The sequence below is a fragment of the Callorhinchus milii genome, unplaced genomic scaffold, assembly GCF_018977255.1.
Source record: "Callorhinchus milii isolate IMCB2004 unplaced genomic scaffold, IMCB_Cmil_1.0 Scaffold6, whole genome shotgun sequence".
Taxonomy (NCBI): domain Eukaryota; kingdom Metazoa; phylum Chordata; class Chondrichthyes; order Chimaeriformes; family Callorhinchidae; genus Callorhinchus; species Callorhinchus milii.
In genome coordinates this window covers 9,149,587-9,177,534 of record NW_024704747.1, presented here as the reverse complement: position 1 = coordinate 9,177,534, position 27,948 = coordinate 9,149,587, and the positions used below count along the sequence as shown (strand labels likewise).

General features: G+C 36.9%; 1 protein-coding gene across 3 annotated transcripts; it reads left to right on the top strand.

Moving 5' to 3' along the window:
- Positions 1-267: 267 nt before the first annotated feature.
- LOC103180373 (solute carrier family 35 member F5) lies at positions 268-27,342 on the top strand. 3 transcript variants are annotated; one of them, XM_007896181.2, is made up of 16 exons: positions 268-409; positions 7,172-7,255; positions 9,879-10,020; positions 12,255-12,389; positions 13,055-13,117; positions 13,644-13,725; positions 14,739-14,929; positions 15,627-15,708; positions 16,777-16,864; positions 17,049-17,110; positions 17,705-17,809; positions 18,718-18,877; positions 20,720-20,810; positions 22,183-22,337; positions 24,563-24,654; positions 25,800-27,342. In XM_007896181.2, exons 3-15 carry the CDS (start codon positions 9,886-9,888, stop codon positions 24,645-24,647), a joined length of 1,434 nt encoding a protein of 477 aa, XP_007894372.1. In that variant the 5' UTR covers positions 268-409; positions 7,172-7,255; positions 9,879-9,885; the 3' UTR covers positions 24,648-24,654; positions 25,800-27,342. The 3 variants fall into 3 exon arrangements, with proteins under 3 accessions (XP_007894372.1, XP_042192250.1, XP_007894371.1); XM_042336316.1 differs by lacking the exon at positions 268-409 and adding an exon at positions 8,177-8,239 and having other exon boundaries at positions 7,193-7,255; XM_007896180.2 differs by lacking the exons at positions 268-409; positions 24,563-24,654 and adding an exon at positions 8,177-8,239 and having other exon boundaries at positions 7,193-7,255.
- The last annotated feature ends 606 nt before the right edge of the window (positions 27,343-27,948 follow it).

The window sequence follows — 27,948 nt, the reverse complement described above, 5'->3', positions numbered from 1 at the left end:
AGTCCATCATTTCAGACCGCAGCGGGGGTGTCTCTCGAGCCTGAGTGGTCGAAGCCGCTGCCCATCACCGAAACGTCATGGAACATGTGCAGCACATTAGGTTGCGCAGCCCCGCCCTCCGCTCCGGCCTTAAAGCCTGGTTCGTTATGTGACTCGCCCCCTTGCTCCAGGCCGCACTGCCTGCCGGGAGGTGTAGTTGGTCGAGACGGGACGCTCGGGTGACTACACGTCCCAGAAGGCAGTGCGTGCCCAGCCGATCCAGTGCGATCAGTTGGTCAGTGTCAGCTGATCAGGAACTGCGAGGGCCTCTGTTTACAACCGCTCTCTCTCTCGTCATCGTCTACATCAAAATATTCCTGGACCGCCGTGTGTGTGTGTGTGTGTGTTTGTGGTGTGTGACTGACGACAGGTATGTTTTGCCGTTTTCTCCTTCAATGATTAATCTTAGACGTCTTAAGCGGTATGATTGTTAATACCATTGTTTTTGATATGGTTGGGGGGCCCCTGTCAGTCTGTCAGTCTGTCTGTCTGTCAGTCGGTCGGTCAGGGCCAGGATTGGACACCACGAGAGCTTTGGCACGTGCACGGCTGCCAACAAGTTAATTGAATTAATTGTCACTGGAGTGAGTGCATTTTGTACTTGTGGATGTGAGTGCAATCCCCCCCTCCCCCCCACCCCATATAACAATAATGCTGGTGAAATGCAACTATTTGTTGGGGAAAAAATCAGTTCCCCCCTTTCTTTTTAAGAAAATACATATTCTTGCCTTTTCTTTCTCTTTATCTGTGGTTTTTATCTGATTACCATAATTACCATAATGACTTCCAAAGTTCTGTTTAGCTCACAAAAGGTATTTGAATTTGTAAGCCAGGTTCATGCAGGTAAATTAAATCAGATTATTTCCACCTTCATGTAGGTGGAAATAATGAAGTTCATGAAGTGCAGATGTGCTTTTGGACAGAACGTGATGAACTTCATAAAAAAAATTGTTGCTTCAATTACTTTTGCCCACAGTATTTCAGTGACCCCCTGATGCATCAACAGAATATTTACATGAGTCGAATGAAGTGTTAGAAAACCAAATATACTGGTCTATTGTATGAATATAAATTTTGTTTGCACTTTACTTGCAAAATAAATAGTTGGCAGTTAAAGATTTCTGTATGACTCATACCTTAATCATCTCAAGTTTGATTCACTTGATTCACAGTGAATATTCTGAAAACAAACCTGACTATTTTACAAATTAACCTTGATTTTTTGAAAAATAAATAGTATATTGCCTTTACACTGTCTGCACATATGCACATAGATTCTGTTTAAAATTTGGCAATTTAATAATTAAATTATTAAATTAAACCTGTCTGCATTGTCACTTAATTTAATGATGTATATTTTCAAATGCAAAAACATTTTACTGGTTAGGGATAGTCTTCAGAGATGATACTGAGATTAACTGTATCAGAAAGAACTTTCATATAGAAAAGATTTGCTCATTAAATTGCACCTGTTTGGCAATCGGCAAAATATGATAATTCACACCTGTATTTGTAAGTTGTCCAAAGGAACTACAGGTCTTAAAGGAATTAAGTCATAACATACTGAATGGTATCCCTGCAAAGTCCCAGTAATTAATACAGTTGAATTGTTACTTTCTGGCAAGCATTTCTGGAACACATTTTAAAGATGCTCAATTCTTACCTCAGGTTTCAATGTAAATTAATCAGTAGAGATTAATAACAATTGTACATTAAATGTCTGGCATGACATCTGCAGTAACTTTCACAAATTTGTTTAAGCATATGATTTTTTTTCAAATGACAGTTAACTTGACTGTTTGTTTTATGGGGTACACAATTCCATAACAATCCAAAGTACTACAACAACAGAATTACATGTGTATAGCGCTGTTCATGTCAGAAGGACATCCCAAGGACAGTCAATGCTCCGGATCCAAGCTGGAAGTCGGGATCGGGGAGGGTGGAGGGAAGTAGCGTGACCGAAGGCACGGTCGAAGAGGAGGGTTTTGTACCTGGTAATTTTTTAACTATCTGTAAAAAGATGGGATTTTTTGTTTGTTTATAAAATACTTTCCCAATTCAATTGTTTCTTAGTTAATTTGTGAATTTAGTGCTGCAGTATTATCTTTCAGCAAGATACAAGTACAATGTTACAATAGACTGGTTCTAAATGTATCTTCTAAGATAAATCAGGTATTGAGTAGTATCTGGAGTGTCTTGTATTAGAAATCAATGATTTATGCTATCATTTAGTACCAGTGAGGCAAGTTCTGGAGCATGGCGTGCAGTTTTGATCATCCTTCCTCCGAATAGATAGATTGGAAATGTTGCAGAATACAAATAGCTAAGATGATTTTAGCCCTTACTGGACCAAATTATGAAGAAAGATTCAGCCAAGTATTCACTTTTGCTAGAAAAATTGATAAATGAGAAGGGACAACAACAAAATTACATTTGTAAAGCACTTTACGTAAAGCTGAGATGGTTTAGCATTCACTCGAAGCATAGGATTACATGAAACAAATAGAAAAGCCTTGCGACCGATAAGAGGATTTATTCTTCCCTCCCCACCAGATAGTAAATGCTGTATTCTGAAATGGACTCCCAATAGAGAGTAGATCATTTTGGAACAGCTGTTAGATTTAAATGCTGGTTCAATATTGGTTGAGAAAGTGGATTGAGAGGGAATAGGGATATGAAAGGGCCTGCAATGAAGGTTATGGGAGAGTGGGGGAGGTGAGGGATGGGGGAACGAAAGAGAGAGAAAAAGAAAACCCTGATAGGGTAGTCACCCCATGCCATGGAGAAATGGGCTTTTATAATTCATAGCCTTTGCTTGTTCCAAACTTTCACGTGGCACTGGTTTTGCAGTACTGTTTTGAGCAAAAAAACAGTCATTTACATACATGATTTGCATTGCCTGGCCGTATTAAAATTGGTGGCCGAGATCAAATTTCCATCCGCATGTTCAACTATAAAAAGCTTTCATTTCTGCAAGTAGGAACTTGCATTGTTAGCAAACGTTTTAAAAAGAAACCTTAGATGGTACTCTATTGCATAATGTGTATCAGCTTGGGTTAATCAATAAACGTGTGATGCAGCTTTCAATCATTGATAAAACACTATCTTCTCATTTTGATAAACTAAAAGGTCACTCAGCTCCAGTGCTCAATTGAGCAAAAGGTTCTTGTGTAATTTGTCCCTTTAGCATTCTGATTGAGCAGATAAGAAAAGTAATGTGTCCTATAATAATAATAAAAATCCTTGCATTTGATATAGTGCTTTTCACGTCTTCTAGACGTCTCAAAGCGCTTCACAGAATATACTGTAAAGTAGATTGATTGTATATTTGTGGGCAAAACATAGCAGCCAATTGTACACAGCAGTGTCTCAAAAACAGTCGTGGATTGAAGTGACCCAAGTTATTATTTTTTTACTTGAGGGATTATTATTAGGTGTGTGGAGTAAGGAAACTTGCCCATAATAATAATAATCCTTGCATTTGATATAGCGCTTTTCACGTCAGGAGGACATCCCAAAGCGCTTCACAGAACACACTGTAAAGTGAATTGACTGTATATTTGTGGGCGAACGCGGCAGCCAATTGCGCACAGCAATGTCCCACAAATAGTCGTAGATTGAAAATGACCAATTTATTATTGTTTTTGGTTTTGGAGGGATTATTATTAGGCGTGTGGAGTAAGGAAACTTGCCCAAGGTTTTGCCCTCTGCCTGGAATTGAACTCAGGTCTCTCGCTTGAGAGGCGAGTGCTCTAACCACTGAGCTACAGGACTCCACTTTAATGCTTTTTGTAGGAAGTTTTACATTAAACAACAACAACTGGTACTTATATGAAGTCTTTCAAATTGTGCAAAATCTCAATAGCTTTACAGAGATGATGCCAGATACCAAGCAGGGAGAGTGGGATTTGGGGAGAAAGGAGGTGATAACAGCCATGGGTGAAGAGGTACATTTTTCAGGAGGCTTTTATAGGCTGATAGAGAGGGGTAGTGTAATTTAGGGAGGAAATTCCAAAGGGTAGGAGCATAATGGCTGAAATCTCAGATAGTAGGAAGGAGTGACTGAGGAACATATAGCAGTTTGAGTTTGCCAAGGAAGAGGGTGAGGCTGGAGAAAGTCACAGTTGGGGGTGGATATGGGTATTTAGCAATTTGTAGATGAAAGTGAAATCTTGAAGTCTATCTGCTGGGAGACAAGAAGTGGAGAGAACTGGGATAATGGACACGTTTATTGTGGGTAAGGAGGAAAGTGGCCACATTTTGGATGAGGTGGAATTGTGGATGATGCAGATGGGAAGGCTGGTGAGAAAGGCCATTCTGGAGGAAACAAATACGTCATCTTTTACTAAACTTGCTTTATCAGCAGGACAGTTGTACCATTTATGTAGGTAAGAATTATTTTACATTCTGCTTCTGCGAGGTTGCCCATGCTGGACCATTTGTTTGAATAAATCTTTGGATTGTACACTCATAATCTTCAAGTTAGTGTAACAATACATTGCCACCGCTCTGCTCAACTGTTGTCCTGTGATCTCAGTATCCATCGTGAATGGAGTACTGGTAAACTATCCAACTGGTGTCTGGTAAAGATTCTGTACTAAAGAGTGAGTAGATGTGAAATGTGAACTACAGATTCAACCACTCAAGAATGTACATCAGTGTCATTAGCCTTTTGCTTTAGTCTCAATAACCTGTTCTCTAAAATCTTTGAGCACCCTCAGCTGAGGTGAATGTGTGTTTAGTACCATGAACTGATTTGGTTTATAGACATTAATTTTTTGTTCGATCCAGCTTGGTGTGTTTATGAAGATGAGGAACTGAAGGGAAAATAAATCTTTATTTTGCAAATTTTGAGCAGGAGCATATATGAAAAACTGCATAAAGTGAGTGGAAATCTGTGACCTGTGTAATTAACTTTTGTAATCTTTTGGAGCTATTGTAATCCCTAACTGAACAGATTGATGTTGGCATTATTGAATACTTAAAATTATTTATAATAAGCCTTAATATTTTGAAAGTTTTGATGGCTCTAATGAAATATTGTAGAATACTGTAGAGGCCTGGCATTCAAAGGTTATGATTACAAGGGAGGGGAAGCTATATACACTGTAGAAGGGGGTGTATTTTTTTAGGGAATGGGTGTTAAACCAAATTGTAAACAAATTTAGTTATATACTGTTTAGCCACACACACATACAAGTATGCATCTCTTGATGTTTGGCAATACCTCTTCAATTTCATGTAAATGGCCAATTTTGGAAACTTCCCATACATTTCCTACTAACTTGGTGTGGTTCTCTGTGGTTGTAGTCATTGCAACACAAGCAAGTGTAACTTTTTCAGAGTAACTGTGGTGTTTGGTCACTGATGTGGCCTACTAGAGATCATTGCATGTTGGTGAAAAAATATATTATCTTCCTTAGTAATGGACTAACTATTGAATCCCAAGAATCTAGCTGTGTCTATCTGATACTTGAGCAGAAAGAATCAGAGAGGCTTACATATAATCAGTTTCACACCTGCTGAATGGTAGGTGACTGCAATTTAGAACACTTTGAATCTCTGTTATTTGGATATGCAATCTACTTTGGAAGCCATTGAAGTATGGGACCTACAACTCTGTACAAGGATGGAATTTACTAATCTTTGAGAGGTATTACAAGAAACCTAGTCTGTGTGCTATCTACATATAGGTCGCACCGGTAATGTCATGTCCTGTGCTTTGTGAACTGTGCAGGAAATGCTGTATGTGGCAGCCTTACAACTAGGAAGTTGGCTTTTTATGTATTAAAAGTTAGTGGGGGGGGGAAATTAAGGTAAAATAGAAGTTCATTATTGGTCTAAATTAAAGAAAAAAATATTCAGTCAAATCTACCTGCAGTCCTCACAGTAAACCTTTCCGAACTGTTGGTTCCAGTCATAAATGTTTTATTATCTACATATTGGTAACTCAATTGTAATAGTATTCTTTATACAGAAGTATTTAACAGTTGGAATTGGTAACCAGGAAGAGGACATGTAATTTATTTAAGAAATAGATTAATGCTGAAATGGAAAGAAGATGGGGTGTATTCTGAAAGGATGAGATCAAATGAGTCAAAGGGGCTTCGTCGTCTGCACGTCTCTTATGATCTTATCCTTCATGGGTATAAACGTTCAGTTCTCAAAATTTCGAAATCTGCATGTCACCTGGCACAGTGGTAGCACTCTTGTGACAGAAAGTTGAGGGTTCAAGGCCCACCTCAGTTTTATTCATGTCATTGTTTAACAATCTGTACATCAATTCTATTATGATACATCTTGAGGCAGCGGAAGGTGAGTAGAAATTAGATTCACCCGTGGACATGAAAAGATTAATAAAGTTAGAGGGAGGAATGAAGAATGTGCCAATAAAGGATTTGCCGATGGGTTTTAGTTAAGGGAGAAGGATATTCTTGTAGTATTGAACGTGGAATGCGCCTCAGGTCTGTGGCAAGTCTAAACATTCTGCATTATAGTTCTGTCAAATAGGTTGCAGGGTGCTTTACAACTCCTAATATAATCCGCAAGAGTGTGTAACCAATATTTGTCATGATCAAAGTATATAAGTGATGTATATTGTGTTAAAAACACTAATTTGCTGGGCTTCCTATGTTGAGTTGTAACAACTCAGCAAATTCTCCTTTCTTCCACCTCACCACTCTTGTCTGAAAGACCCTTCACACCCCGCAAAAAACTAACCCTGGTGATTTCTTTTCAGACAACTGAAATCCTACTTCTATAATCTCTTCATGCACTTTAAAACCATTATCAGGAAATATTTATTGTAAAGTATTTTGATGCCACAGAATGATTTTGGTGGGGGAGGGGTTGCAATTGATTACTTTTGAGCTGATTTTTCTTTTTTTAAAAAAACACATGGTTCACATAATATTCCATGTGCTTGTATGAGTATTTCTAACTGCCATCCGCAGCATTTAAAATGTTTTCCTAGCATTAATTATGTACAGTAATGGACCAGCCTTTGTGGCTAATTTGCTCCCTCACTCATTCGCGCTCCGTCTCTCTTTCTTCCACCTCCACATCTCGCGCGTTCAAATGCCATCTCCTTTCCCCTCTCTGTTTATTGCTGATTCTGTCTCCCAACCAGCCTGAACATCAACAACCATGTGACCACTTCACAGTACAGTAGAACATTTACACATAACGGAGCATGCAACAGCCCTCTACGAAGGTAAGTCTCTTGGTAATGAAGCAATGATGGTGTCTGCAGTTTCAAAGCTGGTTTTAATTTTAAAAACAAAATACTGAGGCAGTGTTGCAAATAAGGAGGAGGATGGTTTGTCCTTTTTAAGCCAGACTCATCAAGCCCACCATGTAAATAGCACATAAATGTTTTCACACACATCAGTTTTTATTAATTGAGGTAATAGCACTGCACTACTTTTCAACATACTTCCTAGGACCAACACAGACCTTTATCTAACTCCCTGTTATCTAACTCATTGTTCCAAACTTTGAGTTTCTGAAATGTTTTGCCATTGTGTGCACCGAATCTGATGAAGTCCAATTCAATGTTTTTGGAAAAAAGGACTCAGGAAAAACCTTATGTATCTGCATCAACCTTGTGCCCTAATGTTTTTTTTAATAGATGAATATTGAAATTTTGGATAAATGCAAATCCAAATTGATTATTTACAGCTTGTTACTTTATCTGCTATATTTGATGATTGCTTTAAGGGTGGGATTGGAGCATTGGAAAACTTGATTCAATTTTCTTTTGCTTTACAGAGGAAGCTGTTATTATTTTTTTCAAATTTGTTGTGGGAAACATTTAACGTAAGATAATCACATAAGGTACCTAAATTTGTGGATTTTTTCATCGGTAAATTAATGTAACATTTGAAATGAGGAATTTGTACAACATACGACTTAAATATCTGCAAGTGGTTTACTCATTAAATTAAAGACTGAACTGAAAAGCTTGTTAAACAACCAAAACTTTGTGCCATGAATAAAGTTTATAGTTTTACTTTAAAGTCCATCCACCCATTAAATCTAAAACAGTTGGAACTGTTGATTTGTTGTAAAATTATGAATACAATTTATATTGTTGCAACTATTCATAATGGAGAGGCATTTGATTGCTTTCTAGGTTCTGCAAATCGTTATGATGAATAATGAATGAAAGTGCATGCCCTAGTTACTCAAATAACAGGTATATAGAGTTTCTTCATTTATATAGTCTTCATATGCCGTATGTTTTTTTTAAAAAAAACCTAACTAGTTAACAGTCAAAAATAATTCAAAGGGTTCCTATTTTTTTAAAGAGATTTTATTTCATTGTACTCCCAATGCAGCTTTAAGAATGTCTTGCCATATTTCAATTCCTATTCTTTTGTTTATTATCGTGTGAAAAGATTGCACTATTGTAAGAGTAATTTAGAAATTTAATAATTTATGTTCTTAGTTTTGTGTCCATTTGTGCTTTTTAAATATGGATTCAGCTCCAACATAAGGAAGGTTCATTGCGCGTAGGTTCAGCTTCTAAACAGGCAGCCTCTAATACAACAACAACAACAACAACAAGATTCCATTTATAAAGTGCCTTTCACGTCAGGAGGACGTCCCAAGGTGCTGCACAGTTGGTTATGTGCAACTCTATAAACACCTTGTGAAGAATAAACCAAGTGAAGGGGGCAGGAATCATGCTTCGATTAGTCCAGTGGTTCTTATGCAAGTGTAGAACATTCACCTGTTGTATTGTTGGAGTTCTGTAGCTTAGTGGTTAGAGCACGCTCAAGTGAGAGACCTGAGTTTGATTCCCGGCAGGGCAAAACCTTGGGCAAGTTTCCTTGCTCCACACACCTAATAATAATCCCTCAAGAAAAAAAACAGTAAATAAATTGATCACTTCAATCCATGACTTTATGGGATATTGCTGTGCACAATTGGCTGCCGCGTTTCGCCCACACCTATACAGTCAATTCACTTTACAGTATATTCTGTGAAGCGCTTTGAGACGTATAGAAGACATGAAAAAGCGCTATATCAAATGCAACGATTTTTATATTATAGTAATACTGGCCGCCTGTTCTGTTACAAAGGGATGCTGGCAGATATTTCTAGCAGTGTTTCTATGGATTGAGAGAGGCCTATTGAAATTAGTTTCAATATTACATGAACAGCACAGAATTCAATATTTCAAAACTTTCCCAGGAAACAATAAGCTTGCATTGCAGTATTATTCAGTACAGGTGGAAAGTAGACATCGAATTCCTTACTTCTGTTATCATATTGTCTTTATATGTGTTCACGTACAATTTATTTATGCTCAATGGGAAATGGGTGATAAGAATACAAAACATAATGCTACCAATTTTTGGATGTTGTAGACATTAGGAAAATGTACATTTAAAATAGCTGACATCTAAAATGTGCAAGAGGGTCGTAGTCTATTGTTTAAGTGACCTAATAAACCACTGGAACAAACATCCTGTGTCATGTTTTTGGTCTTTGTAATGTAGACAAAAGCTGACTATATTTATATGTGATGGTCATCTTAGAATCTTGTACAAGTTATGCTTGTATTTTTGTCTGCTTTCAATTAACATCTTTAATAAACAAATGGTTCTCAAAAAAAAACTTGAGTGCCAAAGGCACTTATTTATTTTATTTATATTTATTTATAAGATAGGAGGTAACCCAAGTAGTGAGTGTCAATTTGAGTAGCGAGTTGAACACATGACTGACTGAAATCATGTGAAGTTCTATCTGACTGATTTCAGAAAATAACTTTCTTTGTTCTTTGATTTATAATTTCAGCTGCTCACATTTTGGGAATTTGTTTTTAATAGATTGCAAATGGTGTGGGTGTTTATCATGAACCGAATGAACTCGCAGAGCAGTTCCTTTCCCCAGCGAAGACGTATGGTTCTTGGAATTATTATTTTGTTGATTGTTGATATCATCTGGGTTGCGTCCTCTGAGTTTACTTCGGTAAGTGTTCTTTGGCACTATCCTGCATAAAGCAAAGTCATCTTTTTTATTTTACACAGATGTAGATATTTTATACACCTTTACTATTTTATTTATTTTTCACCCACTCATTCAGGGAGTGTTTGCTTTAACAAGCCAAGGACAATGAAGCCTGGGATATAAATGAAGCTGTGCAAGTCAAACATTTTTTCACCATCAGTGTCCCCAATAATGTTTTCTCTGTTGGCTGGAAACTAGGATGACCTAAATTAGGCTTCTCTATACATGCAAAATACAGGTTTGCAGTGGGAATCCTTTTAAAACCACGAAGAAAGTAGAAAGAACAACAAAATGATGTGAAGGAGGCTGAGATCTGAACTTTACTTTTCGACGATTAGTGGAAGTAGGCCACAATGTGCTAGGATAGTGTTGTGTCCATTAAGATATGGATTCAACCGCACTGAATGCAGTTGCACTGAAACGTTCTTTGTACAGCCTTGACCTGTCCTTGTGAATAGCAATAATGTTTCAATAGCCTGTAAGAATTTTTTCTAGAGCATGTTTCCTGTGGTATTCATTGGATAGGCATGTATTGTTGAACCACTACTTTTGTTTGAGTGCAGCACTTAGACTTATTTAAAGTTAAAATAAGTAATTCATAATGTTATCAATTCAGGAGGTAGCTTTGTGAAAAAAAAATTTAAATCTTCCCTCAAAGGTTTTGAGTCCAATTTATTTATTGTTCCCAACACTGGTTCAATACCCACTGAGAACAGAAATGCTATATTTATCCTGACAGTGAATTAATTTGCCTTTAATCAATATTTGCTTCTCATGCAAACCACATATTTGGGCTTCTACAGGGTGACCATAAAGTTGCGATTCCATTGCAATCTAATAAGTCTTGAAGAATGATTTTTTTAAATAACAGGGTAGATATCATGACTTTGCTTAACCTGTACATTCAGCCTTTGAGAATATTGTTGATTTCTGGAGGTCAATATATCCTTTAAGGGGTTTTGTAAAGATGTATCCTTTGGTGATTTGTTTTCAATTCAAGTTTGATTGTCAAGGTTTGATTCCTGGGTCACTCAATCTGTACGCAGTCAACTCACTACTGTATATTCTGCGAAGAGCTTTGAGACGTCTCGAAGATATGATAATGCACTATATATCAAATGCAAGGATCTTTATTTTTAAAAAAAATCTAAATTGCTCTTTCTTTTATAGATTGTGCCATGTTATATTCAGTAGCATTTCTTGTAACAAATAGGAACCTTAAATAACTGCTGTTTTTTGTAAAAAGTTTATAATGCATCGTTTGAGGGGTCAATGATGTGTGAAAATACCATATTCAAGTTAAAACCGTCTAGCTTTCAGATTTTACAGGAAACAGCCATACCAGTGGTTTACCATTACTTCCTAACTGATAGTAGTGAACATTCCTGCAGTCCTTAGTCCAGCACAGTTGTATTTTCTGTTTTGTTTGTTTTAAGTAAAATCCAATATGTCTCACTAGAATTTGATATTTTTGCAAATGCATCATTTGGAGACTATTTTTGTATTTTGGGATTCAGCAAAGCTGAGAGAATCTGGTGCATTATAGGTTTAGTCTTACAGGCCCCAATGCAGATGAGGTAACATTAAGAACAGGACAACTTAAGAAGTTTTACAGTTTCCAAATAGCAGAAGTGTTTGACAACATAATTCCACTGCAAGCATTACACCAGTTTTAATTCTATAATAATACAATGCTTATTGATCTTTTATAGTCCATTAGGGAAGATACTGTAGTATATATTTGCTTTTGTAAGGCAAATCAGTAAACTGACATTTTGTGTTATTCTGCAATGGCCATTATTCTCTATTAGCAAAACTATTTAAATTGCCTTATACAATTCCACACTGGCTTTAATAATGGGTTTCAATTAGAATTTTATCGTGCTTCAACTTAAAATTGTAACCCAGTAAAATAAACTGAACAGCAGGATCAATGATTACAAAATCACAGTACGTAGCAATAAACTACTCCAGAATTTGAAATGGACAGTACTCTGTGAAATTAGTTGCAGTCTATTCACTTCAAGTATTTGTTTTATTGTCTTGAATTTTCAACTTTTCTGATCTAAGTAATGATTGTGCATTCATGTGGTGGGAACTGTAAATGGCTGGATGTATGTAGTTTGCACCTAAAAGCTATTGAATACGTGGTGTGTTGTTAAGTGCATTATATTTTGTTTCCTTTCCGAATACAGTATATATTTGAAGAGTATGATAAGCCCTTCTTTAGCACTTTTGCCAAAACGTCTATGTTTCTGCTTTACCTCCTGGGGTTCCTTGTTTGGAGGCCGTGGCGGCAGCAGTGTACTTATGGAAGACATGTTGCACTGGTAAGTATTTCCCTTGAGTTAGATTTTTAATCTTAGTGGAGTCCTGTAGCTCAGTGGTTAGAGCACTTGCTTTGCAAGCGAGACACCTGGGTTCAATTCCAGGCAGGGCGAAACCTTGGGCAAGTTTCCTTACTCCACACGCCTAATAATAATCCCTCCAAAACCAAAAAAAAATAATAAATTGGTCATTTTCAATCTACGACTGTTTGTGGGACACTGCTGTGCGCAATTGGCTGCCGCGTTCGCCCACAAATATACAGTCAATTCACTTTACAGTGTGTTCTGTGAAGCGCTTTGGGACGTCCTCCCGATGTGAAAAGCGCTATATCAAATGCAAGGATTATTATTATTATTAATATGGTGTGCTTTTAAAGTTAAGGCTAAAAAAATGTTGTATAGCTGCTACATTTAAAATTTAGATCTGAGATTATCAAATTGTTTTTGGAATTGTGCAGATGTATGTTGCTCTGTTTAATATTGTATGCAATTTTTATTGTAGTTTCCAGTAAAGATATCGGGGAGGGTAGGATTCAGTTTTGCTTTGATAACTTCTGATTTCTAATTACGTGCTGGTAAAATTGCTGGTCACAGCCTCTTTTTAGTGCCCTTATTACCATTCTTTGATATTTTTTGCTTCATAACTTTCAAACTCTCTATCTTTTCAGTTTGCAGATGCTGAAAGTTATCTTGCTACCTGCACTGCAGACACTAGTATAAATGATTCCTTGGTGAGTATTAAATGGTAGAAGGAGCCATCTACATTCATTGTTAATCCAGGTATGAAAGTTTTCAATCCGTATTATGGAAATTATATTTATTTCAGTGTCAGTGCTGCTATTGACGTAACGCTCTAAACCTATTCACATTAAGAATCTTGCTTTGGGGAGGGGGAGGATAAATCATAGAGAAAGCCGGATCTAGGATTCTAAAAAAAAGCACATCAAGAGCAGCAGCTCAATAGAATAATCATACAAAAATGAACAAATGCTTCTTCAGAGTAGATGAAACAATTTATAAAATAAAATTCTATTTGCTCATTGTCAAAAAGTAGCTCAGTATCTGAAACCCAAAGTTCATGCTTTTTTTAAATAAAATGCTATTCATATAATTGCACAGAATTTTCCCTTTCTGAATAATCCAACATTTCTGAACCATAAAGAACTGTTGAAAGATTTGTTCACTTTTGATTGTGTTATTCGTGAAAAAAATCAGTATGTTTTATTACTGAATATTAATTTCTCTTTTGCATGGCAGAGTGAACCACTGTATATCCCAGTGAAATTTCATGATTCACCCAATGAAAAAGCGAATAGTGTTCACAGTGACCATGACATGGGTAGGTTTTGCAAATAGCTTTCTGCATGAGGTAAATACAAAGCTGCGTGGAACATAGACTAATATAAGAACTAGATGACTTTAATAAAATTCAACACAGCAGGATGCTCGAGATGTAACCAAACAGCGTCCCAAACACGTGCGCGGGCGGTGCACATCTTGAAAGCGTCTTTTGAAAGCGTCAAGTGCGCCTTATCGGTGTGTGCAGGCACACACGTGGATGTGTACACAGGGGTGACTCCCGACTGTTAAAAGGAGCGTCCAAAAAAATGTGTGCACAATCTATGTACAACCTAGGAATGTACAGTAAACAACGGAATGTTTTTTGTATCGGGAGAAAAGAAAACAATTGTAACAGAAGATGTTGTTTTGGATTTCTGTTGTACTAAATATTAAATGTATACTTTCAAAAAAAAAAGAATAAAAATCAAGTTAATGTTGAGGATGATGTTATGTTCACAAAAGTGTTATAAATGTATCAAATGACTAATGACAATTATGAAATAAAGAATAATCTTTTACTTTGTAGATGCCACAATGAAAGATTTGCCCTTTAGTCTCTGAAACCATTGGACATTATTGCCAGGTGTGAGCCTATGCACATAATTTGGCAAAAATTAAATTGTGTTAATTCAGAAATCCCAAGGATGGTTGCTAGGAGAAACAAACATTTTCACTGGTGAAGTAGGGGGTGCTCTTTTGAGGTTGCAATTGAAGTACAGTTGGCAGAAAACATAGGCACAATAATAGGCTGTCAGCTGATCAGTCAATAATGTGGCTGATTTTTCTTCCTTCTCCACCCCCCAACCACCACCGCCACCACCACCCCAACGTCATGAATGCTCAACTAGCAATTGTGTTCTTTCCCCACCCACTGTCCATCATATAGCAGATAATATGGCAAAACTCAGAGTACTCTGAGCCCTTCAACTGGGTGAACTAATCCATAGATCTGTATTTTCAAAGTGTGGTCGTAGGTAATTTTTTTCAGTTTTAAAATGTTTTTAAATTTAGCTCCGAAAAAAACTCGTGTTCGATTCAGCAATATTATGGAGGTACGACAACTTCCTGCCCACCACGCACTTGAAGCAAAACTCTCTCGAATGTCCTATCCAGCAGCAAAGGACCATGAAGCTGTGCTGAAATCTGTTGGCAAGCTAACAGTAACACAAGTAGCAAAAATCAGCTTTTTCTTCTGCTTTGTGGTAGGTGCCTTTACTACATTGTAACTTGTTACACTATTGCATGCAGACAATTGTTTAAATGCAGAATGGATGTGAGGGGCATGCCTGTGCTCTTGTAAACTTTTACAAGAGCACAAATGTGTACTTGGAACATGAAGGTTTATGATACATGTACACTTTAAAATCTGGTATCTATTCATAACTAATTAGCAGTAATTTCTTATGGAAACAATTCTATGGGTGCCCATCAGTATGTAGTTAAACTTTTTACTGTGATAAATATTTCTCTGGTTGAATTGTACATGAACAAGTTATTGTATATTGTGATTTGTCTCACGCTCAAGGAAATTTGATGTGATTGTAAAGAAATATCACCAAGCTACTTCAGATTTATTTGTGTTGGGGAATATTTAAAAGCAAATGGCATTAAAATTAGAGATATTATTTATTATTATTAAATTGTCTTTCTCGAATGGTTCAACATTTAATTTAATATTGACCATCCCAAATTGCTTCCAAAAGAATCTGGATACAAAATAAGATTAATTGTAAATAATGGTTCTGTACTTGTAGGATAAACTGTATTAACCTGGTCCACCCTCAGGGAGCTTTCAGTGCAGATTCAGTGTTTACCACAGGGTGATGATAACATCAAATTACCGAAGGTAGTTTCATGTGACACAGTTCCCACTAATTTTTAATTCAATTAATTTTTCAGTGGTTTGTGGCAAACTTCTCCTATCAGGAAGCACTATCTGATACCCAAGTGGCTATTGTTAACATCCTGTCGTCTACATCTGGTAAGATGTTGCTTGCTTGTAGTGCTTTTGCTGCTTATCGCATTATATCATTTTTTTCCAAGCTAAACTAATAAACTAATAAAGCTAGAAATTGTGGGGTGCAAAGTTTCTTCACACAAATGAAATTTCTAGTTTGTGGGAACATTGTGTAGCTGCAGGGCCACTACATACATTTGGATTTTTGTGGGGTCAGCTGGGTATCTGACACATGCAGAAACCCATCACCATGCTTAAGGGTATCCAAACCAAGCTGAGAATTCCATGCGTCTCACCTATACGTGGAAATCCCAGAGATAGATTAAGGGTATGGAATTCACATCCTTTTCCTGGAGGGATACATCCTGCTTACCTAATTCCAGACAGTATTAAGAGCAGGTTGACAAGAGCCAAAGCTTGAGGACACCAGAGTGTGTGCTGGGGTACTACTGGAGTCTAACCAGCTAAAACTGCACAGTTTGCCATTGATATTGCTGTCTGGCAAGCTGTCCCACTGTTTGTCCAGCTAGTTAAGGGTTTGGCTTGCAGGTTTAACAGGAGCTGAGTGAGATGACTCCCTGCCCCCAGTGACTGGTCTGCCCTTCCAGGTCCTGCCAATGAGAGGCTGGCTGTGCTGTCACCAGTAGTGCTCTGGAATACTGTGGACCTGTCTGGCTCAAAAACACAAACTAGAGGGCTGGCTCGATTCTGACATTCATTGCCAGGCATGTCACCTTGGAGCCAGTTAGGTTCCAAGGAGACCCTGCGTAAAACTATTTAAATTATGTCTAATTGTTGTTAACCATATCAGTAAAACAAAGAGAATTTTTTAAATTCGTCAGATTGAAAACATAATCAAAATCTCTTCTCAACAACCTGCTCCACAAAGCTTTGTTTGTTTTCCTACTGTCAGCAAGTTATTTGTTACTATCATACATAACATCTTACCTTTAATTTAACATCCACAATTACAAATGAATGGCATCCTCAGTAAAACTCAATTAGTCATACCCTCATATCGATACTACTTTATCATTTTATTTTTCAAAACGTATTGCTTCCTTAATGACTTTCAATGTTTCCTTCATACAGGTCTCTTTACATTAATTCTAGCTGCAATGTTTCCTAGCAATAGTGGAGACAGATTCACACTGTCCAAATTATTGGCAGTAATACTAAGGTAGGAATTGTCTACAAATAGAATTTAAGTTGTATATTTATTTTAAGTTGCATATTTTCGATTGTGTTAATATCTTTAAAGGTGACCCTGTTCTAGTACTTTTTGTACAATACAACCTTAATTTTATTCTTCACGTGTAACGATGCAATACGAAGTGAACATTTGTTTTCATTTTGTTTTCTAGTATCGGTGGTATTGCTCTTGTTAGTTTGTCCAGTAAAGATACCAAGGGAAAAGGTACAATAGGTAAGGACTCTTAGTACAGGCTTTTGATATGTGTGACTCGTTGACTTTTATTTTAAAATTTAGCAATTGCATTTTAATTTATCACACTAAACTGTTAAGTATCCAGAAACAATTCAATTTTAAGTTCCTGTGAATATAAAAACAATGGGCCATTTTGTGAGAACTGCTTTGATATCATAATTTTGATTTATGTAGCCTCTCATGATTATAAGAGAGTGCCATTTGTGTAATGCCTTATTAAAACTTCAGGGCATTGTTTGATTGGGGAGGGGAGGACTGATGAGCAATCAATCTAAAACATACCTAGTAGTCAGTTTTAAAATTGTAATAGAAGAGGCCTGGGAAACGATTGCATCTTTCCCTGAGGATTCAACAGAATAATAGGTACAGAATAATCCTTGCATTTGCTAGAGTGCCTTTTCATGAGTTTTCTGTTAAGTGCAGGGATTGTATTTGTGGGCATGATGTTGGATGGGGGAAGGAAAATTATATATATATATATATATATATTTGAAAGACTGGAACGAATGCAAACCACCATTCTAATTAATTTAGGACAGTCTATAATAACCTTAACGTTTTGTTTTACTACAGGCTCATTGTGGTCTTTAACAGGAGCAGTGCTATATGCCGTCTACATTGTCATGATTAAGAGAAAGGTAGACCGAGAAGACAAGCTTGACATCCCCATGTTTTTTGGTAAGTATAATTTCATACCGTATCTATACAATGTCGCACATGGTTTTGTAATACAATAAAATAAGCTCCCCTCTCCACGACTCCTCAAACAGCAATGACTCCAGGACTGAGTTAGCATAACTTTTGAGATTGCAGGTTACATATAACTGCTGTTTCATACACAAACTTACACAACCTCCAGTCTGGCTTCTCGAAGCGATTGTTATTCCACGTCTATTTGTCATACTGTGCTTTATCTTATAAACCTTAGCACTTCCGTGGACGTAAAGTTGAATCTGCAAAGCTCTCTGGGTAACAGCATTTCCAAGCTATGTAGTTTATTGCTCTTAACAGCATAATGGATAGTCGGGTGGCCTCTGCAATTTATTCTTAACCTTTCCCTCTGTATCCAAATTTTAATTTTAATAATGATGCGATAATATGCTTCAGGATTTCTGAAGCATATTATCGCATCATTATTAAAATTAAAATTTACTTTCCAATTTTATACCAACTAGATTTGATTGAAAGGAAAAAGCTTTTTAACTAACATGACCCACAATCAGGCCTAGACCTATAATCAGGCCTAGCAGTGCATTGTTTCTGTTTCCCCGTTTTCATAGATAATTTTCAATATTTCTTCCTAAAGGTTTCTACACTTTTGTGGAAATGCTCCCAATATTTTTTTTAATTACTCAAACTCATGCGGTTTGTTACCTTTATTAATGTAATGCATATTTATCCTGTGCACATCCTTTCAATGATATCAAATCAATTTTAGAATAAAAGTAATTTTTTAGAAAAAGCTTTTTACGGTATTAAAGAAAATTGCACATTGCCAATCACAACTCCACTTTTTGCTTCTTTTAACCGTAACATTCTGCTTCCAAGAATTCTTTTAATGTATTATTTTGCCTTACTTTTTACAGGGTTTGTGGGATTGTTTAATCTCCTGCTGCTGTGGCCTGGGTTTTTCTTGCTTCATTACACAGGATTTGAGGCCTTCGAATTCCCAAGCAAAACCATTTGGATGTACCTCCTTATTAATGGCCTTATAGGAACAGTCCTGTCTGAATTTCTCTGGTTGTGGTATGATTTCATTAGCAATTTGTTTCTATTAGACAAGAGGTGCTGACTCCATGGAAAAGAGTATGTAAACATTGCAGAATCCATACAAATAATAAACGAGGCTCCTGGACTTGTTGCAGAGAGGGGTGTTTTGGGACTGNAAAAAAGATGTGCCAGATTTAAATGTTTAAATACTAAAGCACAATTTACATTTTCCGAAAAATTTATGGCAAGTCAGAAAAAATATATTTTTATATTACATTTTATATTAGGATCATTATGACAGCAATAACGTTATGTGGAGTCCTCTAACTCAGTGGTTAGAGCACTCGCCACTCAAGCGAGAGACTTGGGTTAGATTCCCAGCAGGGCGAAACCTTGGGCAAGTTTCCTTACTGATAATAATCCCTCAAGAAAAAAGAACAATGATAAATTGGTCACTACAATCTACAACTGTTTGTGGGATACTGCTGTATGCAATTTGGCTGCCGCATTTTCGCTCACAAATATACAGTCAATTCACTTCACAGTCTATTCTGTGAAGCGCTTTGAGATGTCTAGAAGACGTGAAAAGCGCTATATCAAATGCAAGGATTATTATTATTTTATCCTGATGTCTGAGTAGCATTAGACCTGAAATATTTGTTCTTTTTCTAAACACCACAGTGTGTGAGCTGAAATGTACAGAACCTATCTGCCTACAAAGATGCATCTTTCTGTAGACCTGCCAAAAGGTCGAAAGATTAATTTAAAAAAAAGCAAAAACAGAAGTCGCTGAGAACACTCAGCAGGTCAGGCAGCATCTATAGAGAAAGGAAAGTGAGTCAACCTTTGGGGTCCACGACCCTTTGTCAGAGCAAACGGTTCAGAATGTCAGAACCCTTTGACCTGTACTGACGAAGGGTCGTGGACCCGAAACGTTGACTCACTTTCCTTTCTCCATAGATGCTGTCTGACCTGCTGAGGGTTCCCAGCGACTTCTGTTTTTGTTTCAGATTTCCAGCATCTGCAGTACTTTGTGTTTTGTCTAAAAATTAATGTTTGCTTCAGTTTTGTTATGTGTGAGTGAAAAACATTTGCTTAAAAAGAATACGGCTGACTTAAAAGAGTTAGGCATTCCACTTCATTTGGCCCACTATAGATCCCTTAAGTGATCAGCTAGCTGGATTCTGCCATACTAACTAACCTATTAGAAAAAGCTGTTAAAGCAGCAACATCCCCCGGCTCTGTCACTGTCTCACATTGCAGGCTGCCGAGATCCTCAAACACGCATTCATAACATCCAGGCTTGACTATGCATACTCCTTGCTTGTTGGCCTCCCCAACTCCTCCCTCCACAGGCTGCAGATCATCCAGAACTCTGCAGCCCGAGTCCTCTCCTGCACCAGGCTCTGTGACCTTATCACCCCCATCCTCGCCCGACTCCACTGGCTTCCCATCCACACATAGGATACAGTTCAAGATTCTGGTCCTCACCTTCAAAGCCCTCCATGGCCTTGCACTCCCCTACCTCTGCACCCTCCTAAACCCCTACCAACCTGTCTGCTGCCTCCGCTCAGTGGGCTCAGGCCTGCTTCACGTCCCTCGCCTACTCCAGCGTTGGGGGGGGCGGGCCTTCAGCCACTCTCCATTCTGCAGTCCCAGTGCCTCGCCTCCTTCAAGACCCATTTCAAGATGCTCCTCTTCGACCATACCTTTGATCACCCTCCTTCACCCCCTGCCCTCCACCTGCCCCGATCCCAACCCCCAGCTCGGGTCCAAAATGCTGATTGTGCAGCTTTTAGTGTTCTTTATGGTGTTCTGCAGTTAATTACAATTGGAATTATTAATGTTCATGGACTCTAAATATATTTTATTTTTCAGGGGCTGTTTTCTTACTTCATCACTGATAGGTACATTGGCATTGAGTCTTACAATACCTCTCTCGATGATAGCAGATATCTGCATGAACAAGGTAATTTAGCCAATTTTGAAAGTTATGTGATCAGTGTCAGGACACTTGTTTTAATACGTACTCTATTTTTTGGCAAAGAAAACTTTCTAAAACATTCCTAATTATCAGACCACTTTCAAACCTTAAAATAGTTGGATATTGGCAGGAAGAACTGCTAAGCGTACAAAGAATCAGAAAATAACAAGAAAGAGTCACCAGCTAACAAAACAGGAAATTGTGGATTGACTTAGTTGGGAGTCACACTCATTTTTCTCATAATGTTATACTGGGGATATTCATTGTTGGAGGTACAGAACTTTGGATGAGATGTTAATCAAAGTCATGTCTGGTGCTTTGGGTAGATATTAAAGATCTTTGCACTATTTTGAAGATGGAGCATTTTCCTGGTATCCTGACCAATATTCCTCCATCATACAATTTTACCACAAAAATACTTCAACACGTATTCATTCATCTCATTGCTCATTTTGGGATTCTACTAGCACCAATTAGTTGTCACATTTGTCTACATAATCATCACTACACTTCAAAGTTAACTTATTATGGCAAGTACGTAGAGACATTTTCGAATTTTATTACATACCAAAACACAGAAGCTAGCTGATAGGTGAAGTTTTCTAGTCCTGAGAATGATGAATATTTCCTGAAGTCTTAAACATAATGAATTTGAAAACTTAGGGTTAGGTGTTTTTGTTATCTAACTTATGTTTAGGTAATGAGAAACAAATATAAGTGGAATTCGTGGAATTTCTGCAGTTTGTGAATGTTAATGTCCTCAACAAGCACATCATAAATAAAATACTAACATTTTAAAACGATGCAAAATTTTGCAGAAAGTGAAAATATTTACATTTCTAATCGTTTTGTGAAAGGGATTTAATAGTGACAAATGTATAGCACACGTTCATACAACAAAGTACTATAAAACAGTGCTTTGCTGAGTTATTTTCTAAGATCAATAAGAATCTTTAAGAACAAAGTAAAATGAATAATAATAATCATCCTTGAATTTGCAACTTATCACTTTGGAAGGACGTCTCAAACTGCTTCACAGGATTTCCTGTGAAATGGAGTGACTGTATATGTGTAAACAAACATGGAAGCACAGTTGTGCATGGCAATACCCCACAAGCAGCCATGGAACAAGTGACTTGGGGGATTGTTGGCCAGGACATGGGAGAAACTCCCTTCTCTTTTCAAATAGTGCAATGGGATTTTTAACATCCACCAGAAGAGGCAGACAGGATCTCGGTTAAACGTCTCATCCAAATGATAGGTCTAATTAGCTGGGTTTACTGAAATTTATCAAGTGCACATAGTAAAAGGTTACTTGCTTTGTTAAATCCTAATGTTATCCTTTTGAATTTTCTAGGTGAAGTTTTCTTGGTTACTCTTTGCAGGATCGGTTCCAGTCTTTCTCTCATTTTTCATTGCAAGTCTTTTATGCCACTATAATAACTGGGATCCAGTTATGGTTGGCCTAAGACGGATATTTGCATTCTTATGTAGAAAGCATCGGATTCAGAGGTAGGGTAACTTTTAAATAATAGAAATATATAAGTCTGATCCTAGCGAAAGACTGGTTAATGTTTGGATAAAATATGGCTGTTTAACCTTTCAGCACATAAATACTTGAATCTTTAGTCTTTGCATTTGCACCTTGCAACACATGAACATTGGGATTTTTGTCTACAACAATAACAACCACAAATTGCATTTACATCATTAAGAATGCCACATTGGATTATATTGGTCATTATGAAATCAAGAATTTAAAGGGTACAACATAGGAAATAAACTGATGTAGTTTGATGAATATTGAAAGTGTCTGCTTGCTGTAAGGTTTGAGTTCATTATTGAACCTACATTAGCAACAGTGTTTAATTCTGGAAACCTGGTTGTCATTACAAAAGTTATAAAGAAGCATGGAGCAAGAAAAGGTCATTCTCCCCACCAAGCCATTTCTTCCGCAGGCCATATACAACCTGCTCTATAATGGACTCAACTCATTTAGTCACCTGAGGAAGGGTTTTGCGAAGTTTCTTCCTACTCCCAAAGGTAAATTCAGCGAAACTGCAGAACCCCTTCATCTTATCCCCCATTGTCTTAGTTGACGACATTTCCATGGTCTTCACCTCAGCAGCCGTACTGTTCTATATAAAACATTTCAAAAACTGTTTCCCCTTATCAGTCATTTCTGTTCCTGACCAGATATTCATCCAGCTTTTTTTTCCATTTTTTATTTTAACGCACTGGAATTGAAAATGTATTCAAACGGCATAGCCATCAGATAAAGCATCTTTGGTGTAAACTGCATTTTTGTTAGGAAATGCTCTGTCCACTGATTGACACTGACTTGCAAGACTTTCACTTCATCACATGATCTTCTCGGAGCCAAGGTCTTGTGGGTTGAAGTGATACACAGAGGATCCATCTCAGCAGCAAATAGTCTATGTTGCAGTGCTTCATGTATCCAGGTGCTTTTTCAACCTTATTCACTGCTTCATTTGACCATCTGTTATACAGATCCACCAGTAGGGGAAATTTTTCCTCCCCCACCCCATGGAACACACCACCTAGTGATCTAGTTGAGAATTCAATCTTATCCTAACAGTAATAAGTAACTGAAAGTTGTATATTGGAATGTAAACTTTTTACGACTTAAGACAGCTATTTTAATTCATTAACCATTCAAATGAAATAATTCAATCAACGTGGAACAATTATCACTCGACTATTGATAGGCATCTCAAGGAAATATGCCAGAAGATGTCCTAAATTTTATTTTGGGAGTTATTGAGTGTACAGATGGAGTAGTTTGTAGCTTAGGATATCCAAAGGATATTGTTGATTTGGAATACTTTCAAAGATTAACAAGGATGATTCCATAGTTTAAAAATCTAAGTTACGAGAGACTCAAAGAATTAAATTTCATTAGAAAACAAGTTAAGATTAAGAATAGGAATGTTCCTGGTGTTTAAAATACTGAGTGAAATGGATATCTGGAAGCATCCTGAGGCCATAGTTTGAAACAAAAAAGAGAGGTTGACCCTTTTTCTGGTTTCCCCTAAGTTGCACTCCCAGTATGGAACCCGATCTTAACAATGTGAACAATACTTGTAATTCAAGGAATGAAGACTAGAAGGTAGGTGATCTCACTCCCTGCAGAACTGCCTCATAATCTTAAATCTTTTCAATGAAGAAGTCATCTCTCAGTTAACTCTTTTCTTTCCGTGACCTAGTTTACACTTTAGAACTCTTTGGTTAGCAGCAGCTTAATGTCAAAAGGAGGGCTGTCACTAACTGCCATTTTAAAGTGTCAAACCGGTCAACAAGTGGTGATTGAGATATGTCTGGATTAGGATTATGGGGCAGTTTAATAGAATACATCCTCTTCTAATATTTTAGAAGTAGTTTGTTTACAGTTCACAAGGAGGCCATACAATCCATCATGTGTGTGCTGGAGCTAGCTTCCCCACTCAAGTGATCTACTCTGATTACAGTAGTTTATTCATTTACCATATATATTATTTTTCCTCCAACATTTATCCAATTCCCTTTTAAATGAAGTTTGGACTCAGTTTTAAATTCACTTACTATTTTTTCTTGAACGAAAGTCTATTCAGCGATCACAAAGTGCAATTATTAAAATAGATGACTGTATTTTAATACTGAAACAACCAGAGAATTTGTCTTTCTGAGATTGTGTTCCATAATTAGCTAATAAAAACATCAATGTAACATTCTTTCAGAATTCCAGAAGACAATGAGCAGTGTGAAAGCCTGATACCCATGCATGGTGTTTCTCAGGACGAAGGAACTAACTGTTGTTCATGAAATACAGGTATATGTCACATAGCTGTGTGTTCATGTGTAATCATAATGGCTGTGTGTGTGACAATCCATTTAAATCTTACATGTTGCACAACCATAAACTGGGATGAAAGCTCCCTTGCTCTCTCTCTTTGTCTTGCCCTCCGAACCCCCAGCCCCCCACCCCTCTTTCCCGTTACAAGTAGTAGATTTGTGGAACATGACTTTGATGCTGCATGATTGTTAAAAAAAGGAAGTGGATAAGTACCTGGTTCGAAGGAATTTGGAGCAATTGAATATTGAAATGATCAGGTATTTCATGAAACACAATGGTATGTTGGTTCTGGGCTGGTGGGATTGTCACTTTTGAGGATGGGGCCAAGTTTGAGTTGTGGAAGGCACAAATATTCTACAGTGTTTCACTTTGTTACCTTCGGGGACCAGCCTGCATCTAGACAAAACTATTCCCTCAGGAGTTCGAGTGACTGAGGTGAAATCCTTTGAAGGATTAGATTTTGAGTGATCTGAAGGGGGTCAGCTTGTGGACCAAATGACCTTTTCTTATTCCATGCTTGTTCTTAAATTCTATTCCCATTTTTTAGACTTGCTTGACTGAAGATTACTTATTCTTCCCAACAGTATATTTATATCAAATACAAGATTGATTACTATCTACAAGTTTTGTTGAAACACAATTTCTAGGAAGTTATGTTGGTCTCTTGTTCTGTTACAGCAAGATAATTTGTGGTGGTTGTTTCTGATTAATTAAAAAGTCTGAATAACTATGCTGTAAGTAATTGTTGGGCATTTATTGCTCTTATCTAACTACAACCTTACAGTATTCCAACTTGTGTAGTATAAGCTGTCAAATTGTATCTATTGATCTGACAACTGTATTTGTACTTCATCTGACAATGGCAATATTTTACATCAACTTTTAATGTGCCCTTAAAGTTCTTCAAAGTATTGTTTGTTTGTGGATCTAAAATCCTGAACTAATGAGGTCACATTGCATGTGCTGGTTAGGTTAGTATAGGTTGGGAAATTACATTATCCCCTCCTACGTCACACACACAGGCACACACATGCCTTGAGTGCTAAACCTAACAGCTCATTGAATATCACTCAACCAAAGTTCATGGTTGAAAAAAATTTGTTTTCTGCTTTTGTCCCCAGACTAAAGATGAAACAGCAAAGTATTTCGCGTTGACAATCTCCTTCGGGAAGTTCTGTCGAACCCTTACTCTTTTAGTGCCTGTTCTGATGTCCAATACATGGAGTTGGAGAACACTTCAGATCCTGCATATATTTGTAAACTCCACATGCTAGACAATCTGGGGATCACAAAAGAAATACGGAAATACTGTGCATTCGTCAAGAGTGCTATAGAAACTCAACTTTCAATACAACCTACCTGCCTTACTGAATGTATCAAATTTCAAAACACAACTTGAAAATGTAACACTATTTTATAAATTTGAAGATAAACTTGACTCGGTTTCTGGATCGCTAAGCTCAAAATGTAGGGTTTTGATACGTGTTAAACAATGTGAAGACTGAAGAGATAAAAATTACAAAGTGTTAAATCAATATTTGCTGTACTGACTCCTCAGACAAAGGGAATATGTAAAAATGTACAATTGTGAAAAACATTTTCAATGAAAACCAGCCCAAATCTTGCATTGCATATTAACATGATCAGAAGGAAAACACAAATAAATGTTCTCGGAAAGAAATGAAACTTATATCTTTGAAACACAGTTCATAGGACTATGTTTCTAGGTACCTGGTTAACACTATGTAAATATGTGCATACTTCAAATCTGATCAATATTTGGTATCTTAATTCCTTATGTTTCAAAGTGAATATTGTATATCACTGATCTCTATTAAAATGACTTTTATGATGAATTGGAAATGAATAAGATTTTTCTATACACATTTGATACCAAGAGTTTTTGTAGCTTCAGAAGCTGTAGAGAAACACCATTTTAATTGTTGGTGAGCAGTTTACTGTTTTGCATTATTTTAATAAGCCAGATACATTTCAATAATGTATTTTTATTAAGGTGCTTTTACACCTGGTTGCTTACACTACATTTAATGTCCATGAATCTCAGGAATCCGGTAGATATATTAGTCCCATTTTCTACCAAATTGTGTAACTACTGTTGAAATGAAAGGCATTTTAAAAAAAATCCATCGGTTCTTTTCGGTTGGAGTGCTGTAGTCAATAACATGGAAAATCTGCTTTTTATAGCCTTAAATAAAAATGTCATAATTAGATTGTATATTCCAATCATTTGTTTAAAACACTAATTCTTATACTGATGAGATCTGGCTTGTGGAAATCTGTCTTTAGTACAATGTGGATTAAATGGTATTTTATAGATCAACGCTTTAGTGTCTGACCACGATAGTTAAACTTCCAATCGAGTTACAAATATTGCCCCTCATCTGTGGTAGTCAAAAAAAATGTATAGTGCTGATGATAGTGAGACGTTTGTATGTAAGCAAGCTAGTGCATTGTACCAATTAATAGACTAAGTCTCTAGTGTGATATAAATATTTGGAGTGAAATTTTTTTGATTTGTGAATATGAATGTTATTTATTGTACAAATCGTATTAGTAAAGAGATGCATGCAAACATTGTTTCATCTTTGTGAAGAGTAGGGCACAAATACTGCAACAGTAAAAGGATTGTAATTAGCAACAAAACAAAGCTGCTAGTTTCTTTTCCAATGGCCATTCTGTTGCAATATTTTGTTTACTTCAGAAGTTAATAGAAGTGGTCATTGGTGAAGTAATGCTGTAATGTGGCAGTCGTGTTGCCAACAATAATATTTGATTTTGCAATTTCTTTATAAGTCTTTTCTGGTGGTGGTGTATTTATACACATTTTATAGTTGCTGCCTCAGCATCTGGCATACTTTAAACCCATGGAATTCTACCCTGGCATTCTCATATCCAAATGTCACCGAAGTACATTGATTTAATTTACCATTAAATGTGGCCTTTTTGTCTGCCTTTTCTTCTGTCCAGAAATAGTATCAGTGCATTTTGAGCTTCGTGATGTTTCTGAGTCTTAGGAGCCTTTACTCTGTCTGGAAATGTTGGCAGTCTGCACAATCAAAACAGACAAAGGAAATACTTGGGACAAAGTATCCGTCATGAAGATGTTTCCTGTACTCTTGCAAAAGAAAAGCCAAATCAACTTTATGAAACTTTTATGACTGTTGCAAAAACTGATACGCTACAGTCTAATAGGAACTCTTCACACTTGTTCTATGGGTGCAATAGTTACTTAATTTGATTGAAAAGTGA